This window comes from Molossus molossus, unplaced genomic scaffold (assembly GCF_014108415.1).
Source record: "Molossus molossus isolate mMolMol1 unplaced genomic scaffold, mMolMol1.p scaffold_m16_p_14, whole genome shotgun sequence".
NCBI classification, from domain to species: Eukaryota; Metazoa; Chordata; class Mammalia; order Chiroptera; family Molossidae; genus Molossus; species Molossus molossus.
The window spans coordinates 35,173,161-35,191,774 of record NW_023425349.1 but is presented as its reverse complement, the minus strand read 5'-3'; the positions used below and the strand labels follow the sequence as shown (position 1 = coordinate 35,191,774).

Genomic DNA, 18,614 nt, shown 5'->3' with positions numbered 1-18,614 from the left:
CTGGGTGAAGAATTTGGGGTATTGGATTGGCAACTGTAGCACATAAGCCTGGCAAGGAACTGGGTTGGGCCCCACTTCCCTTTCCTCCCCCAACCCCCTGCCTTGGATCTTGTTGAAATTCTCTCCTCTCAAGAGGAGCTAGGCCTGAAGAAGGAGGGAAGAGGGGAAGGCTCAGGACCAACAGAGATAGATGCTGACTGGCAGGGCCCAGGTGGGGAGGTGTGGGGCCTCTACCTTGTCCGAGCCATGACATTGTTCTTCTTGGGTTGCTGGATGACAGGGCTACCCATACTGCCATTCTTCAGGGAGCCCTTCCGGGCCAGTTCCCGTTGCTTCTCTGCAGGGAAACATGGGAAGGAAGCTGTGTCCTGCCCCCAGGGTCACCCTACCTAATTGCTTGGGGCAGCCTAGTCTGGGCCTCCATTGGGAAACCCTTTGCTTCTCCAGGAACTGTGGCAGGGATCCTAACTCCAGGCCCTACTGCTCGGTGGAGACAGTACTTGGCCCTGTACAACCTGAGACAGATAGTGAGGGACAAAAGGAGGAAGCTGACCCCTGTCTTCCAGAAGCTGTACTCCCATATGGAGCAGTTAGTGTGTGCTTGATACCTGAGAATGGCTACAGAGGGAGAGATGGAGCAGTTGGGGCTCCCTACTGATGATATCTTGAGCTGGAAAGTGCAGGGAATTCTAGGAAGGCGGGATAGTGTATACAAAAATGCATTTAGAAGTGAGCATAGTATGTGTAGATCTGGATGGGATGAAGGGAGGACAGGTTGAAAAGGAGAATACATTTATTCAGTCATTTATGTATTAACATCTGTGTCACCAATCCCAGGTCCTGTGCTAAGGGGTTGGGGGCTCCCTCTGATTACAAACTTGGGCATGATCTTGAATGCCAGATAGAGGGGTTTGAGATTAATGAGGAAGGAAAAGGAGCCATCAAAGGTTGTGGAGTGGGAAGGGCAGAATGGGGCCTGCAGATTAAGGTGCAAGACGCTGGAGGAGTGCCTCTGGCTATACTTCTGACTCCTCTGCCAGCCTCTGAGTTCTCTGAGGCTCCAGAGCTTACCAGAATCATAGGGTTGGCCACCAGGTGACCTACTGTCTGGTGTGTGACACTGTTACCAGTAGCCAGGAATCTGTCTGGGCCCTGGAAGAGGCTTGTCTACCCTTTCCTACTCATCTCAAGTAAAACTCAGGTGTAGAAAAAGTGACTGTTGGGTAGAGAGGGACGCTAGGGGAAAGCTCTCAGAAAATAACCACAGGCTCTGAAGAGGAAGGATGGTTGGGCATTTCCAGCTATGGTGACTCTGGAATTTCCCCTGCTGCCATGTCACTGACTGTCTCATCTCCAGATGGCTGACCCTCTTTCTTTGCCACAGCTCATCAGACTCCTTCAGTTTTTGCTCAGCTTCTTTTCAGCAGGCAGTAGCTACTATTACCACTCCAAACCTCAAGGGGGTGCAATTTGCCTTAAAATTCCTGGAGGTGGTGATTTTTTTTCCCTTAGTACTACTGGGACAAGGTAGTAAATTTTAATGAGGAGCTTTGATGGTAATGTAATGGAAAGGGAGGGAAAGTGTTATTTTAAAAGCATGTTTGGATTGTTTAAAAGTAAAAAAAATGCAAATAGTAAACTGGCAAAATCAAACTACAGTCTACTATGCAACCACTTAAAAGAATGAAATCATTCTCTATATACCAACAGTGGAAGGGGCTCCAAGACATTAAGTGAAAAACAAAAACAAAAACAAATAAAGTTTCAGAAGCCCGGTCGGCATTGCTCAGTGGATTAAGCATCGCCCCATGGACTAAGAGGTCCTGGTCAGAGCACATGCCCAGGTTGTGGGCTTGATCCCCAGTAGGGGTTGTGCAGGGGGCAGTGGATCAATGTATCTTTCATATCAATGTTTCTCTTTCTCTCTCTCTTTAAAACATTGATAAAAACATATTTAAGCCCGGCCAGTGTAGCTCAGTAGTTGAGCGTCGACCCATGCACCAAGAGGTTGCCGGTTTGATTCCTGGTCAGGGCACATGCCCAGGTTGTGGGCCCAATCCCCAGTGGGGGGGCCTGCAGAAGGCGGCTAGTCCATGTTCTCCCTCATCAGTGTTTCTATCTCTTTCTCTTCCTTCTTCTCTCTCTAAAATCAATAAAGAAAAAAAAATAAAAATAGTTTCAGAAAATGTGTACAGTATGATACCACTTCTGTTAAAATACAAAATAAAATATTTTTTAAAGCTTGGAATGATTATCTTGGGGAGAATAAAAGAAGTTATACTTGTTAAGACACTTGTATTATTAAATTAAACAATAGTACATAAGCCCTGGCCAGTTTTGCTCAGTGGTTAGAGCGTCAGCCTGTGGACCAAGGAGTCCCGGGTTTAATTCTGGCTAAGGGCACATACCTTGGTTGCAGTTCGTCCCCAGCCCCAGTTGGGGGTCCTGCGGGTGGCAACCAATGAATGTGTCTCTCTCACATCAATGTTTCTCCTTCTCTTTCTCTCTCTCTCCCCCACTCTATCTGAAGATAAAATGTAGAAATATCCTCAAGTGAGGATTAAAAACAACAAAAACAAACAAACAAAAACAATAGTACATAAAACTGGCTGCACTTTGAGTCTAGTGTTTTTGGGAGAGGAACAAATTCCACTTAGAGAACTGCTCTCTTGTTTAGAAAAATAGCCTGAGGGGTTCCCTAATGTGGTCTGAAAGGAAAAAAAGCAAGGTAAAACAAACAAACAAAACTGTGAAAAGGAGTCCTAGGAGCTGTAGTGGGAGAAGGTTTTAGAATAGATGGGTAGCCCTGGCTGGTTTGGCTCAGTGGTTAGAGTGTCAGTCCATGGACCGATGAGTCACGGGTTGGATTCTGATCAAGGGCAGGTACCTCTGTTGCTATTCATCCCTGACCCTGGTTGGGATCATGTGGGAGGCAACCAGTTGATGTGTCTCTCTCACATCGATGTTTCTCTCTCTCTCTCCCTCCCTCACATTCTATCTGAAGGTAAATAGACTAATGTCCTCTGGTGAAGATTAAAAAAAAAAAAGAATAGATGGGTAAGCACTCTTAGGACTGCTGAAGGGGTCACTATCTGGTGGGCAGCTGAAGCCTGAGAAGAAAGGGGTAGAAGAGGAGTTGAAGGATAATGATGACCTGTATTTAATTGAAAACTCTTTTCTGGATGTACCGTCTTGTAATTTCTCTTCATGAAACCCAAATTTTTAGTAAAAGTCTATTATATGAAGCAGGCTTGGGTGAGCAAAACTTTGGTCCCTAAAGGGAGAAGGGCAGTGTTCAGTCTAGGGTGAAGAGAGATCAGTAGGTGCAGGGGCTATAGGCTGTGGCTAGGAGCCAAGTGGCTCCAAAGAGTGGGCTGTAGTGTAAACTGACATAAGAGTGGACATGAGAAAAACCCCAAGGGAAAAGTGACCCTGGAAAGTGGGAGAGATATTTGAGTTTACTAAGAAAAACTAAGAAAAACTTGCCAAAACAGGAACCAACAGGCCCTGAGATCTCCAGACGGACAGAGGAAGGAATGGGGAGAGAGTCTCAGCTCCTAGGCTTTGGAATCCTCATTCCTTTCTGCCCCTCAGACATAGCAACCGACACCCATCTCTACAGCAGCTTCTTCTCAGCCTAGCTCAGTATCAAATGGGACTTCCAACCCTCTCTCTGGGGTTCCATGCTTTTATTGCTGCAGCTATTCCCTGGAATAACTGGAGCCATCTTGGCCTCAGAGATCCCTCCTAGAGTTTTGGGTCCTGCAGAAAACTGTAACTTCCCTCTTTACCTTGCAGGAAATAAGATACCAGGCAGTGCCAACGACTTGGTGGCTTGAGTTTTGAAATCATTTAGCCTGAGTTGGTTTATTTGTAGCACCTTATTGCAGACCCGGCCTAGAGCACCTTGTTCACTCCCCACATCTCTCTCACCCCCCAGACCCACTCACCCAGCTTCGCTTGGAGCGGGGATGGTTTGTAATTCATGGCTACTGACTCACCCTCCCGGGCATCACAGTCTCCGTCTGAGATGGAGGCGGCGGCTGGGTCCTGGCAGGGAGAAATCAGAGTCAGGGAGTTGTATGGAAGTGAACACATGGGGCTGTTCTCAGCCCTGAAGCTGGCCTTACCACCTGTCCCCTGGGCCTCTGAGGGCATTTGCCCCTGGCAACAGGCAGGAAATTCAGGTAGGGAGAGGCAGACCCATCCACCTTGAAAGAACCCTGAACTGGGTAGAAGAGCCAAGGATCTTGGCCTCACTTATACTTACCTGTGTAATCCAGCTTCCTGCAATTCTTTAAACTCATAGGATTTCCTCTTCAACCTCCCATACTAGTTGCCTGCTCCTCGGGGCCCTTCCTGTGTACTTGTTTGGAAAGGTCTTTCTAGGTTCCTGTGAGTTTAAGTCTGCATTAAGGTCAGAGTAGGTGCTCCCTAAAACAGACCTTCTCCCTCCACTTCCCCGAGCACTGGATAGGTCCCTTCATAGGATCCAGAGAACTGACTGGCCAACCCAGGCCATACTTCATGGCTGCAGCCACTGGACAAAAAAAGAGTTCTTATGAGGACTTCTCTATTTCACAGATTAGTCCTAAAGTTGTCTTCTGGGAAAACCTGAAAGGTTGGCTGGGTATGGTAGGTGAGAAGCCAAATAATGATAAATCAGCTGGTGGCCAGTTAGTCCTGTGCTGCTTACTCATTAATCTAACCTCACTCATCCCTCTAAAACGCCACAAACTACTGCTACAATATCCAGGGCCCTGGCCCACCCTGCCTAAGTCAGTTGGAAGGGGCTGGAGTCATTCACCTTCTCCATGAAAAACTGATGGCCCACTGATATAAGTGCTGCCATCCAAGGTGTCTGCCTACAGAGTCTAAGGACTGCAGAGTGGATCCAAAGCTGTGCCTGTTCTGCCTCTGGGGTTACAGGGAGCAGGCAGACAGGCAGGAAGAATGCTTCAGACCCAGAGATTCGAGTGGCTGTTGGTGACTCAGCAAGGGAAGGAAATATAACCATTACGGTGGCTTCTGATTCTAAAGTTTAGAATGAGGCAGTAGAAATGAAAACATGCTTGTCACTAAGGGGAAAGGGAAAAGTCTAGACTGTCTGGGAGGGAATCCTGACTTTATCTGTGTTCCTTCAGGCCATCCAGAGTGCAAGGCTCTGGGTGGGCTGTGTTGTTACAGTGGCTTTCAAGTTTCGGAGGGCAGAACCTGGGCTTCTGTCCTCTGTTCTGACCCCCAACCCTTAGCTGTAGTTGAGGCAGACAGGGCAGGAGGCTCTGCTCAGAAGTTTGGGTGCTGCAGTGGCTGCATCTCAGGTAACTTCCCATGCCACATATCTTTCCAATCCTTCATCCTCTGCTTCCCTGGCTCAGCTCCTCCTTACTGACAACACCTGTTCCCTGAATCCTTGGAGAAGCAGGCCTCTAGCGACCCTTACATGCCTCTCTGCAGCCAAAATTGCCTTGCAGGTGCTACCTGTAGGAGACATGGAGACCTGACAGCTGGGCTCTAACTTTTCCCCTAGGCCACAGGGAGGGGTCAATCCCAAAGCAGACTGAGGGGGGCTTCTCAAAGGGTAAATCCCATAAAGGTACCTGTGGGACATTTCCAACTTCCTTAGTCACATTACCTTTTCTGTAGCATTTGTCACATGTCACACATACCACATCCATTTGAAAATGATTTCCTTCACTGGCTTTTGGGACATTCATTTCTATCTCATCCCACAGCTCTTTGTTTCTTCTTCTTCAGGGTCCTGACCTCAGCCATCCTTTCTCTCTTTGGGGAACCCTGATATCTCCTACAGTCTAGCCTTCCAAGAGTGCATATTTTCTATTACCCTCTACCCCGTCCATCCCATGAGAGTGTTAAGCCTCACTGTCCTTTCCCTGAACTGACTTTTAAACACAAGCCCTCAGGCATTTGGGGATAACTTTTCCCTCCTCAGTACAGATGAGTTACCAGTTTCTTCTCTCAGGCTGGAGGTACTTGGCAACAATGATAATATTGTAGGGAGACTGTGCAGGAAGGATGGGGCCTGACTCAGGGCTGGGAAGCTGTTGGGCAACTCTGGTCACAGGGACCCACATGTCATCCTCATGGCTACCGGGAAGGTCCTGGTGACATTTGATCCCTGAGTGAAACTGTCAGTCCCTTTGGGTCATGAGCCAGGGTGCAAAGCCCTAGACCAAGAGGAGTCAGAATGCCCCCTTGGTCAGGCTCCTCCTCACCATTCAGCATCTCTCTGTCACTGTCCACAATAGAAGGCCATCTTAGTGGCAAGAACAAAGATCTCTGGCACCGTGCCTGCAAACTCAAGCCCTTACTATGGGCTTCTTGTATGTGTTTTCTGAGAAATGCAGCCAATACACTATGATCATCACATGGAAATGTAATCAGGGAGATTAAATGTGAATACTCATGAATGTAAGTATCAGAGAGGAATATAGGCAGAAGGAAGTATCTGGCTCCAAGAAATCAGGGAGAATTTAAAATGCCCCTAAGGACATCTGACAGGAGTTAGATCCAGGAACTAGAGTGGGGATTAGCAAGATTATTAATAAACACTCAGCAGAGACAGACATTGAAATTCATCTCTAATAGTAACCCTTGTTTCTGCAACACTTCAAATTCTCCACTGACTACAGAAATGATTAATAGCCCTGTCTTACTGTTTCTGGAACAGGATATATAGACTAATGGCCAGTGCAGAACCAATATAACTAGAGGAAGGCAAAAGTGCCAGAAGAATCCTTAAATTTAATCTGATCCAGTGATTTTCATTAAACTGTGTTCTCTGAACCCTGTGCCTTGGGAGGGGCTGAGTGCAAGAAGGGACCAATAGAAGGGTGTCTGGCTTCTCTTAAATCAGAGTAGATCTACTTTTATTTCATTTACATATCAGCCTTTCCACAAGATTTTGGTTGGAGAAAGGGTTCTGTTGCTTAAAAAAAAAAGTTAAAATTCATTGATTTAATCCAATCTGGTCTTTAAAAAGTGTTTTATTTTTATTTTTTTATTTTTTATCCTCACCCGAGGACATTTTTTCCCCCATCTTTTGTTCAGGTAGAGTGGGAGGGAGAGAGGAACAGAGAGAGAGAGAGAAACATCGATGTGAAAGGAACACATCGAGTGGCTGCCACCCGTACAACCGACCAGGGCCGGGGACAAACTGCAACTGAAGTACGCGCCCTTAGCGGGAACCGAACCCGGGTCTCTCAGGACCGCAGGCCGACAACTCTAACCGCTGAGCCAAACCGGCCAGGGCTAAAAAGTGTTTTATTATAGAAATAATTAAACTTACACAAAAGTAGAGAAAATAATATAGTGAGATCTTGGATAAATATCACTAACTTTGCCCAGCCAAGGTGGCTCAGTGGATTGAGCACTGTCCCATGGACTGAGAGGTCCTGGTTTGATTCCCAGTCAGGGCACATGCCCAGGTTTTGGGCTTGATCCCCAGTAAGGGGCATGCAGAAGGCAGCAATTGATGTCTATCTTTCACATTGATGTTTCTATCTCTTCCTTCCTCTCTCTCTAAAAAAAAATCAATAAAAAATATTTTTAAAAAATCACTAACTTCAACAAATATCAGCTTATCAACCCATTCTTTTTATAAATCCCAGCTTCTCCATTTACGTGTGATCTGGGCTTTAGTTTCCTCATCTTTAAAATGAGACTAATGCTAATACTGCATCCATGTCAAAGGTTTTTGTGAGGCTAAAATGAGTCAATATATGCAAGCACTTAGAATAGTACTCAGATAGTACATACTGAGCACTGTATTTGTGCTAGCCCACACCATCATGGACAGTGTGCTCTGGGAGTGACTGGCCAACAGCTGTAGCCCTGGCACCCCACAGATTGGGGCTTGATTTATGTGAGGAGGTTATCTGTGGAAAAGGTTTTCTCTCCACAGGGTGAGGAGGGGCCTGACCAAAGGGGCATTCTGACTCCTCTCTCTCCTTACTCCACTATGCTGGATTTTCCCCTCACTTATTTAACAATGGCAGGCCTGGGGATCATAAAGATAAATAGAAAATAGGCCCATCCTTAAGGAGCTCCCAGTAATTATCAATAAAGGTAACAAAAGCCATAGAAAAGTAGAGGGAAAGTGACTAAGGGAGGGTGATCAGAGAAAACTTCATAGAGGAAGCCACTTTAAAAGCTCTCATAACATTAATTCATCAGTTGGCTTAAGAGGAAGGAGAAAGGCCATTCAGAAAAATCTTCAAAGGCTCTGAAGCATAAGACTAACATTGCATATTCAAGGAAAAGTCAGTATTTTGTTATAGTTTAAACCTAGAAGGTATGATGAAAAGTGGCAGGAAATGAAGTCATGGAGTCAGAAGGGCTCAGATGGTGGTGGAAGATGGACCTTGATTTTGTCCTTTATGCAGAAGATAATGGGGAACCAATGAAGCCTTAAGCAGGAGAGTAACATGATCAGATTTGAGATGAAGAAGGACCCTCTAATAGCCACAGGGGAATGAGACGGGTGGTAACTATTGCGGCAGTGTCAGGAAAATATGGTAGGGACTTACACTAAGCAGAAGCAGACGATGAAAGAAAAGAAAGGAGGATGTTAAAGACGGTAGAATTGGCAGACTTTAGAGATAAAATGTAGGCAGAGGGCCCTGGCCAGTTTGGCTCAGCGGTTAGAGCATCGGCCTGCTGTCTGGAGAGACCCGGGTTCGGTTCCCGCTAAGGGCATGTACTTCGGTTGCAGTTTGTCCCCGGCCCTGGTTGGTCGTGCGGGTGGCAGCCACTCGATGTGTCCCTTCACGTCGATGTTTCTCTCTCTCTCCCTTCCTCTCTCTCCCTCCCACACTATCTGAACAAAAAATGGAAAAATATCCTCAGGTGAGGATTAAAAAAAAAAAAAATGTAGGCAGAGGAGTCCAGACATTTCTACCTGGAATAATTGGGAAAGGGGCACTAATTAGCAAGATAGACAATGAAGGAGAAGGCACAGCTACTCTGCCAGGAAAAACCAAATGAGTTCAGTTTGGGACATGTTGAGTTTTAAAGTGTCTTTTGGACACCTGGATGGTATCATCAGTCAGTAGCACTTAAAGTTTGGGATCTAGCCCTGGCCAGTTTGGCTCAGCGGTTAGAGCATCGGCCTGTGGTCCTGAGAGACCTGGATTTGGTTCCTGCTAAGGGCATGTACCTCGGTTGCAGTTTGTCCCTGGCCCTGGTTGGTCGTGCAGGTGGCAGCCACTCGATGTGTCCCTTTCATGTCGATGTTTCTCTCTCTCTCTCTGTTCCTCTCTCTCTCGCTCCCACTCTACCTGAACAAAAAAATGGAAAAATGTCCTCAGGTGAGGATAAAAAAAAAAAAAAAAGTTTGGTATCTCAGGAAAAAGGTAAGGGCTAGTGGTGATTGAAGCCACAAAGGTGAATAAGCCATCTGAGAGAGACTGAAGGGAGTGTTAAAAGACAAGAATCAAGGATGGGACCCTGGGGCATATTCAATTTTAGGGAACGAGTAGAAGGAGACTGAGTAGAAGCAGAAAGATGAGATGTAGGAAAAGATCTAGGAAGCCATTTAAGTAGAGTTTCAAGGTGGAAGAAATCGACAGTGTCAAATAAACAGATGGATCCATAAGATAAAGGCAATATTTAGAAATAAGAGTCATAGGTAGCCTCAGAAAGCACAGTTTTAATGGAAAGGTAGGAACAGGGCCAAGATTATAGGAGATTTAGGAGGAAATAGTAGCTAAGGAAGTAGAAATGGAACACAGGCTATTCTTTCAAGGATCCAGTCTGGGAAGTGAAGAAATGAGAATGAATAATAGCCAGAGGAGTCTTTGGAGTTGAAAGATTCCTTTGGAGCTAGGGAACACCACTGTGCTAGACTGAGGGGAAGGAAAATGGGTAGAAAAGATGTTTGATATGAAATGGTCTTTGAGGAGTCAAGAAGAGATGGAACCAGAACCTTGAGCCAGAGGAGGAAGGCTCCTTACTGAAATGGAAGGAAAGTGAAGATGGGTGGGGAGTGCAGATGACATGGAGGCAGAAAGATAGGTGAAAAGTTAAAGGAGTTCATTCCTAAAAGCCTAGTTAGGTAAGGGAAGGAGTTGAATACTACAGGGATGGAAAAAGAGGGGTACTTGGTGGCTGGCCAAGAGTGGAAGGAGATCAGACTGGCTGTGCTCCCAGCTACAAATTCTCATCTTTCACCCACCCTTGATCTCATAACCAGGATGAAAGGCGCTTTCCATGGTGCTGAACAATTCTGCGTTTGTCTTGTGGACTGAGCATGGATGATTCAGGGTAGAGACATGACTCAATTTTAGCTTTCCCACAGGAAAGACAATCTCTGTCCTTGCCTCCAAGCATTAATTATCAGGATGCTGGAAATTGAAATAGATTTAGAATGAGGTATGAAGAGGCAGAGTGCTTGTACAAACATTATCTAACCTTTCTTTGCTGGACACACATGAATTTTCCTCTAGTGTTAGAAGGGATTTGGCAGATGCAGATCTGAGTTGTGAAATGTTGAAAGGCTACCTCTAGAATAAAGTCATGTCTATAGCCTGTTCATTCCCCCCTGGGCACAAGCAGGAAGCAGGATAGACCTAGAGCAGAAACAGGGCCAGGAAGACAGATGGTACTGATAAGGAAACAGGAAAGCAGGTAAGACCAGGAGCTCAGACCACTCTGACAGGTGAGCACAGCATGATATGGTATCAAAGACCAACTCCTGTTTCTGCCACAATTTGTCCAGAGGTCATTTCAGAAACTACCTGGGGCTCTGGTCCCCCTGTTCAGGGTTATGTCTCTCTCCCAAAACATGTTTTGGCAGTGGATGGGGATAAGCATGTTTAGATATCATATTTTAGAGGGATATATAATGCCTTTATGTCCAATGTCCATGGCTGGGCAGAATCTTAGTCTCCTATCCAAGAATATTCAGTAGCGATTTAGGCATTGGTTATACTTCTCTAGTTTCTTGCAGATGGCTGTTCATTCAGCCTCTGTGGCATTCCCATCTGTCTCTGACTCCATACCTCAACATGAGAATCATTTAGACAATGACAGCTCCTACTCTGTGGTATGACCTGAAGTCCTGAGTCCCATGTCCTGAGTCCAGTTGTTGGGTAGCTCTCACTTTTATTTCCCCACTTCCCCTTCTTCAGGATTTCTTCAAGGAGCTGCCTGCAGTGCCAGGCAATTGGCCAGGACTTTTATCCTTTAGGGACATATTAAGAGTCTTAGGAGTCCCACTTATAGGAAAGGACAAAGACCTCTCACAGGGGTAAAGTCTTTGGGGGAAATCTGGAGGAGAATCACAGAAACAGAAGGGAGACCATCTCTCCAAATGTTGTTAATGGTTCTTACAAAGAGGGGAAGAAGAAGAGAAAAGTTGGAGAAAAATCTGTGAAGCCTGAATTTGGGAAAGGCAGAGGATCCTTAGGGAGGCCTCTTTCATTAGTCTAAATCTCAGCAATCTTCTAGGTTTTTCTCTAAAAGAAGATTCAAGTCAAATAAAGCCAAAACACTGAGTGTCCACTTTCTTTCCAGCTCTGAACTGGGTGCTGATAGCAGAATGCAGAGGAGAAAAACACTCTTTCTTTATACACACTACACTTCTACAGAGCATTTGGGACAAAGTAGAGTTCTCCAAAAAAGAAAAAAAGATGATTCTTATGCTCAGACTAGAGTTTGAAAACTCAGATTGGCCCTGTAAATAGCTGAGGGTTTTCTGTATCCTTATACAGTTCCTAGAAGATAATTCACTACTAAAAACAAGCACCACCAAGCTTTAATATTTTTGTGGTGGCTGTTACTGGGAAAACCAAAATGGAGGAGGGTGCAGCTGATCCCAGACTTAGTAACAACCAGCTGTAGCCACTGCAAGTTTAATAGATCTATTATAAAGTAATATGTGCTAAAACTTTTAAAAAGTCACCTTTAGTTTCACCACCTTGAGCCAACCTCTGTTAATGTTCTAGTGTATTTGAGTCTTGTATGTGTACTAATATAGCAGCACTCTGGGGTTTCCCCTCTCTGGAGGCTAGTGCTGCTCCTGTCCTCATGGTCACAGAGATGGGCCTCCAGGTACCATGTTGGTTCTGTGTGGTCCCACCCCTGCTTGGACCAGGTGGAACACATCAGTCTCCCCAAAATTGGGAAGTGGGACTAAGGGGAGATATAAAGCTCAAGACTGTGGATTAGGTAGCAGAGAAAGCCATTGGGCAAGGAGACAAGAATAAAGCTGATGTTCAGAAAGAAGCAAACACCAGAGATAGAGAAAGTGTTCCCTAGGTTTCAGGCTTTGGTTCTACAGCTTGCCCTACCCTTTCAAGGCTTGCCTACATGCCTGACCTTAGACACTATGAGAAACTCATGTCCTTATAGTCTAGTCTCCTTTGTAGCTTAAATTAGCTTGAGGTTGATTTTGTTCCTACAACTAGAGAGTACCAGTTAATACATGTACATAGAACAACATTTAAAGAAAAACACTTTGTATCTGATATGCTGTATTTTTAAAAATTAGTATTAGAAAATAATCAACTCTCCATACTTTTATATAGTTTTATAACTATCAGTTTAGTGGCTGCATACTATCCCTAGAGGAGATATACAATAACTTTTAAACCATTCAATTATTTGGGACATTCAGGTTGTTTAAAAATTTCACTACAATAAATAATGCTACACTGAAATCCATAGATATTTGCATTTAGAATCATTTTCTACATCAAGAAGAATTACTAAGTAAAAAACATGAGCATTTTTTAATATTCTTGATACATATTGCCAAACTGCTTTCACAAAGGATTTTTCCCATTTACCATGCCTTGAATCATGACTGAGAGCTATAGCTGGTTTATACATTTTTTTCTCCTTCTTTATTGATTTTAGAGAGAGAGGAAGGAAGAGGGAGAGAGAGATAGAAACACTGATGAGAGAAAACATTGATCGGCCACCTCCTGCATGCCCCTACTGGGGATTTGGCCCACACCTGGGCATGTGCCCTGACCGGGAATTGAACCGGCTACCTCTTGGTGCATGAGTTGATGCTCAACCACTGAGCTACACTGGCTGGGCTCTGTAGCTGGTTTTTAATACTTTAATTTTTACTGTGTGTCAGGGAATTTCAGGTCATCACATCTATCCATTATCTTCTGAGAGAGTTCTGTTGCAGTTCTTATTTACCTGGTTCCCTATGGGGAATCTTCTTTCAAAAAATATAATTTCCTCTGTGCATCACCTGCCAGACAAAATACTCCTGACTTGAGGCTACAAATTTTAAAAAGGAGGGGAGACTTTGTTATATTGAAGCTTAGGAAAGGCTCTAAATGGAACAGCAGCACTTCCTAGTAGCTGGCCCCACGCTTCAGCTGGTACTTGGCCTGTGCCAGCACATCAGCTGTAGAAACTGTGACTGTAATTGCAGAGTCAGGAGGTGAACTTCACAAAGTGAGTCTTCCTTGCTTCAGACTTGGGGTGGGAGAATTAGCCAAAATGGTTCTGGAATTATACCAGTGGGAATGGCAGCTCCTACTCCCTTTCCATAATTTATTTTTCGAAAAAATAGCTACTCAGAAACAAAGAGAGAAAAGCATAAGATATATGAAGCTAGTACTAGGATGGCAAAGAACTAGATTTATTTTTGAATGGGGAAACAAGATATCAGTGAGTTTTATTTTTATTTTTTTTTTTTATCCTCACCTGAGGATATTTTTCCATTTTTTGCACAGAGTGAGAGGGAGAGAGAGTGAGAAACATCGACGTGAAGGGACACATCGAGTGGCTGCCACCCGCACGACCAACCAGGGCCGGGGACAAACTGCAACCGAAGTACGTGCCCTTAGCGGGAACCGAACCCGGGTCTCTCCGGACCGCAGGCCGACGCTCTAACCGCTGAGCCAAACTGGCCAGGGCGATATCAGTGAGTTTTAAAAAAGAAGATTTAGAATCCTGTTCTGTCTTCTTCATGGGTAGGACTGCTTTTCTAGATTGATGTTCTGCTATTCATTCCTGTTCCTACTCACAGAGAATCCCTATAATCAAGAAGCCTTCATTTGGGATATAGGACAAATACTTCAACTCAGGGATATCCACTGTAGCACCTGTGGCTTAAGAGAAGCCTGTGCATAAAAGCCTAGGGGACAAGCCTTATGACCCAGGTGGTAGGAGCTAGAGCCAGAAAGTGAGAAACCTTCGTTCCTCTAGGAAGCCGGGCTTGACCTAGCCCCTTCATTCCCACCTTTAAGCTCACCCCCAACCAGACATTGAGGAGGCTCCTGCCTTACCTTGGACCAGCTAGAGACACAGGTATTGGCCTATACAGTCTTGTGAACTAAAAGGTTTATGAGCCCACCATCCTGCCGCTAATCCTGCTCCTCTCCTATTTCAACCTCTTTAGGAAAAGACCATCTCACTTAATGGACAAAGGGGTGAAGGTGTAAACTTCTTTAAAAATTGCCCTGGCCGGTTTGGCTCAGCGGTTAGAGCATCGGCCTGCGGTCCCGAGAGACTCGGGTTCGGTTCCCGCTGAGGGCATGTACTTCGGTTGCAGTTTGTCCCTGGCCCTGGTTGGGTCATGAGTGTGGCGGCCACTCGATGTGTCCCTTTCACATCGATATTTCTCTCTCTTCCTTTCTCTCCCTCTCACTCTATCTGAATAAAAGATGGAAAAATGTCTTCGGGTGAGGATAAAAAAAAAAAAATAGACCACTGCCCTGGTTGATTTGGCTCAGTGGTTAGAGCGTCGGCCTGTGGTTCAGAGAGACCTGGGTTTAGTTCCCACTAAGGGTACGTACCTCAGTTACAGTTTGTCCCCGGCCCCGGTTGGGGTTGTGTGGGAGGCAGCCACTCGATGTGTCCATTTCACATCGATGTTTCTTTCTCTCTCCCTCTCTATCTGAACAAAAATGGAAAAATGTCCTCAGGTGAGGATAAAAAATAAATAAAAATAGACCATCAATGGTTAAGATGGTAAGTTTTATGTTGTGTATATTTTACCACAATAAAAAAAAAAAGATTGGCAGGACCTGAGGGACGAGAAAATAGTATGAAGGTGAGTGGTGAAGAGAAAGCGGTCCCTACTCCTCTTTTTTATTCAGGTTCAGCCAACACAGCTTTTGGGGATGAGGACTTTCTTAGGAGAGGGGAAATGATTCTAAAATCAAGAGAGCTGGAGGGGCTGGGGGATTTGGGGTTTAGTTTCTGGAGGCAGGTCCCAGAGGAGGGGAAGAAAGGAACCAGATGTTCAGGGCTAACAGAGCTTTAGGGAGCATTGTCCAGAGAATCTTTCCATTTCCTTCCAGGATGTGGATTCCAGTTTCCCAAGGTAAGAAAGGAGGCATAGGACACTGAGGAGAGATGCTACTCAGAAATCAATAAGGGCATTTGGTTGAAGGGTCCCCAGCCCTGCATATAGAAGAAAGCTAAAGCAGGAGAAATGTCAGTGGACACTAATGTTTGGTCTGGGCCAGACTGTCATAGATCCTTGTCTAGATCTTAGCCCCAAATATCACTTGAGGATTTTAGTAATTTCAGTTATTCAAGGAACTATGCCTGGCCTGCATTGGTTCATGAATCTTTTGGACTCCTTGATTTCCCAAGAAAGAAAAGTAATAGTCTGTCAGTCTATAAAAGGCTTTCACAGAGCTGTCATCTCTGATCCCTTTCCTTTGGCCTTGGAAGAGTAAAGAACTACTTGTCTGCAATGAACCATGGACTTGGAGGGCTGGTATCAAACAGCTTCTCCCCTCTGTGGCATTTCCTATTCTTGCCCTTCCTCTCCTTTTCAGCCTGTTCTAACTTTCTAACTCCATCATGCCTGGCAAGCCCCATGTTTTGCTCATAAATATCTCTAAAGCTCGGCTCTCTAACCAGAGCAGCCTCCTATTCTTTCCTTTTTGTCATCCCAATAAATAAACATTGATGAGCCTGCCATGTGTTAAAAAAAAGCTTGATATTCACTGAATACCAACAAGGGACAGTCAGGGCACAATGTGTTTTGGGGAGAGAAAAACATCAAGACCTGATTCTTGCCAAGGATATTTCAGTATAAAGGTGGGGAGATGATAGGCACACAAACTAGCATATTAAGGTGGAGAGGGAGAGGAGCACGAGAGGCAGGAATGCATGAATGGTGGTCAGGCCTGCACAGAAGCCTGGTTAAATAAAAAATCCGGGTATTAGGTAATTGTATACTTTGGCAAGAGAATATAGAGCAATGACTGGCTCAGCTCTGGGGCTTGGACTCTATTTTTACTACTTTTAGTTGCTGCTGCTGCTGCTACAACCCCTACACTGCCACAGGGGTGGGCTGAGCAGAGCAGGAGCTTTCCTTTACTAAGATGCACAAACAAGTCTCCCACAGAGAAGGGTTAAGAGGTTCTAGGTATGTCTGGCTGGTATGGCTCAGTGTTTGAGTGTCGACCCACACACCGAGAGGTCACTGGTTCAATTCCTGGTCAGGGCCCATGCCCAGGTTGTGGGCCTGATCCCGGGGGGAGGGGGGTATGCAGGAGGCAGCCAATCGATGTTCTCTTTCATCAATGTTTCCATCTCTCTCCCTCTCTAAAATCAATAAAGAAAAAAAAAAAAAAGAGGCTCTAGGTAGGTGGCTGGGGAAGTGTTTTTATTGGAAAGGCAAACAAGGATTCAGTCCTAAGAGAGTTTAACAGAGAAATAGGTGGCTCTGGTGAAACAAACTCTCATTGCCTCCAACAAAGCCTAGGGCCAGCAGTCACTGTAACTGGGCCTGCTTTGCTCAGGGAGGTCAATGCTAAGGGCCCCTGGAAGCTCAGGGCCCAGTCCAAAAGTAAAGGAGGTTGGAGAGTGTTAGCCAAGAAGTCAGTTTGTGTGTGTGTGTGTGTGTGAGAGAGAGAGAGAGAGAGAGAGAGAGAGAGAGAGAATGAGAGAGGGGCACAGGAGTAGCCAGTTAGTAGTGGAAGAGTAGGGAAAATGAGATTCTAGCCTAGCATAAGCTCAAGGCAAGTTCTCAGCCATGAAGCTAGCCAGTTGCTGGTTATATATTTCTTTAGGCATACAATATTCATCTGTTAAGCAAGATGGTCCTGGAGTCCCTGGCTCAGGGTGATAGAGGGCCTTTCACTGCCCATCTGTCACTCCCTGGCTGGTACAGTGACGCTGACTTACTCAAGGGTACAATCTCATTCCTGAGGAATACATAGGTTGGTTAAGATGGTAAGTTTTATGTTGTGTATATTTTACCACAATAAAAAAAAAAAAGATTGGCAGGACCTGAGGGACGAGTAAATAGTATGAAGGTGAGTGGTGAAGAGAAACCGGTCCCTAAAACAACCAATAACCAACACCCACCCAAAGAGATTCCCTACAGCACTGCAGCCCACACCTCTGAAGAACACCTCCTTTGCTCTCAGTATACCTCCCCCCAGCTCCTCCCCACCTGTGCTGCCTTCACTTCTTCTAGGCAGTTCTGACACCCTGCACAGCCTACATCCCTCCACACTGGCTGAGTCTATGTATGAATCTCTCGGATAGTGCTTTTTAAACATTAATGTGCATACAAGTCTTCAGGGGATATTGTTTAAATGCAGATCCTGATTCAGTAAGTCTGGAGTGGAGCCTGAGTGTCTGCATTTCATACAACCTCTCAGTATAGAAACCACACTTTGAATAGCCCCTCTACAACTATACCATCTCCAGACAAGTCCCACAAAGAGCTCTCTTCCCCAGCCTTAACCTGGTTATAACCTTGGTGTGAAAAGAGGGCAATAGTTTGGCGAGGGAAGAAGTAGGGGACCACCCAAAGCTCATACTGGGGAGGGAGCTCTGCTAAGAGCTCTGGCTGGGCCCAGGAAGAGAGCTGTTCAAAACAACGTAGCCCAGGTATGGTTCTTTTAGAATTCATCAAATCATTTAGACAATATTGCTTGAACACCTGCTATATGTACAGCTATGGTGTTGGGTACTTTATATATATTATCTTTCAATCTTCCTAAAAGACCAAGTAAGGTAAATATCATTCCCATTTTAAAAGTGGAAAATCAGCCCTGGCCAGTTTGGTTCAGCAGTTAGAGCATCGGCCTGTGGACTGGAGAGTCCTGGGTTTGGTTTCTGCTAAGGGCACGTACCTCGGTTGCAGTTTGTCCCCAGCCCCAGTTGGGGTCATGTGGGTGGCAACCACTCGATGTGTCTCTCTCATATCAATGTTTCTCTCTCTCTCTCTCTCTCTCTCTCCCCCCCCCCCCCTGCTCTATCTGAAGATGAACGCAAAAGTGTCCTTGGGTGAGGATTAAAAAAATAGAATAAAATAAAAGTGAACAAGTTGTATAAAGTAATATATTCAAAGTCACACCTTAAAGATAGTAGCACTAGGATTTGAATCTAATTTGCTCATTTCTTGTACCCCAGCCCCTCCTCAGAGACATCAGATAAAGTCATGAGATTAATAGCATATCAGAACTACACAACTATAGGACTGTTATTTTGTAAAGCAGGCACTTGACAGGTGGTACTAGTCTAATTATGTCTTCAGTGCTCAGCACACACTTGGAACTCCTCTTTAGAAAATGGCATGGATGCTTTCTGATTACCAACTGCCTGTTCAATGAGTTCTCTATAGGAAGGACATATTGGAGCCACTGAAGTAGTCA

General features: G+C 45.2%; 1 protein-coding gene across 4 annotated transcripts in view; it reads right to left on the bottom strand.

Annotated features, from left to right (window-relative positions):
• Window positions 1–18,614, bottom strand: part of FAM219A (family with sequence similarity 219 member A) — a 54,273-nt gene that overhangs the window by 2,270 nt on the left and 33,389 nt on the right. For 2 of the 4 annotated variants that reach the window (XM_036261908.1, XM_036261909.1), the window contains exons 2-3: window positions 3,951–4,050; window positions 235–337 (exon numbers count right to left, since the gene is read on the bottom strand). In XM_036261908.1, the coding sequence (XP_036117801.1) occupies window positions 235–337; window positions 3,951–4,050 (203 nt within the window). The remainder of the gene's footprint in view (window positions 1–234; window positions 338–3,950; window positions 4,051–18,614) is intronic. The other 2 variants (XM_036261910.1, XM_036261911.1) reach the window with 1 other exon arrangement.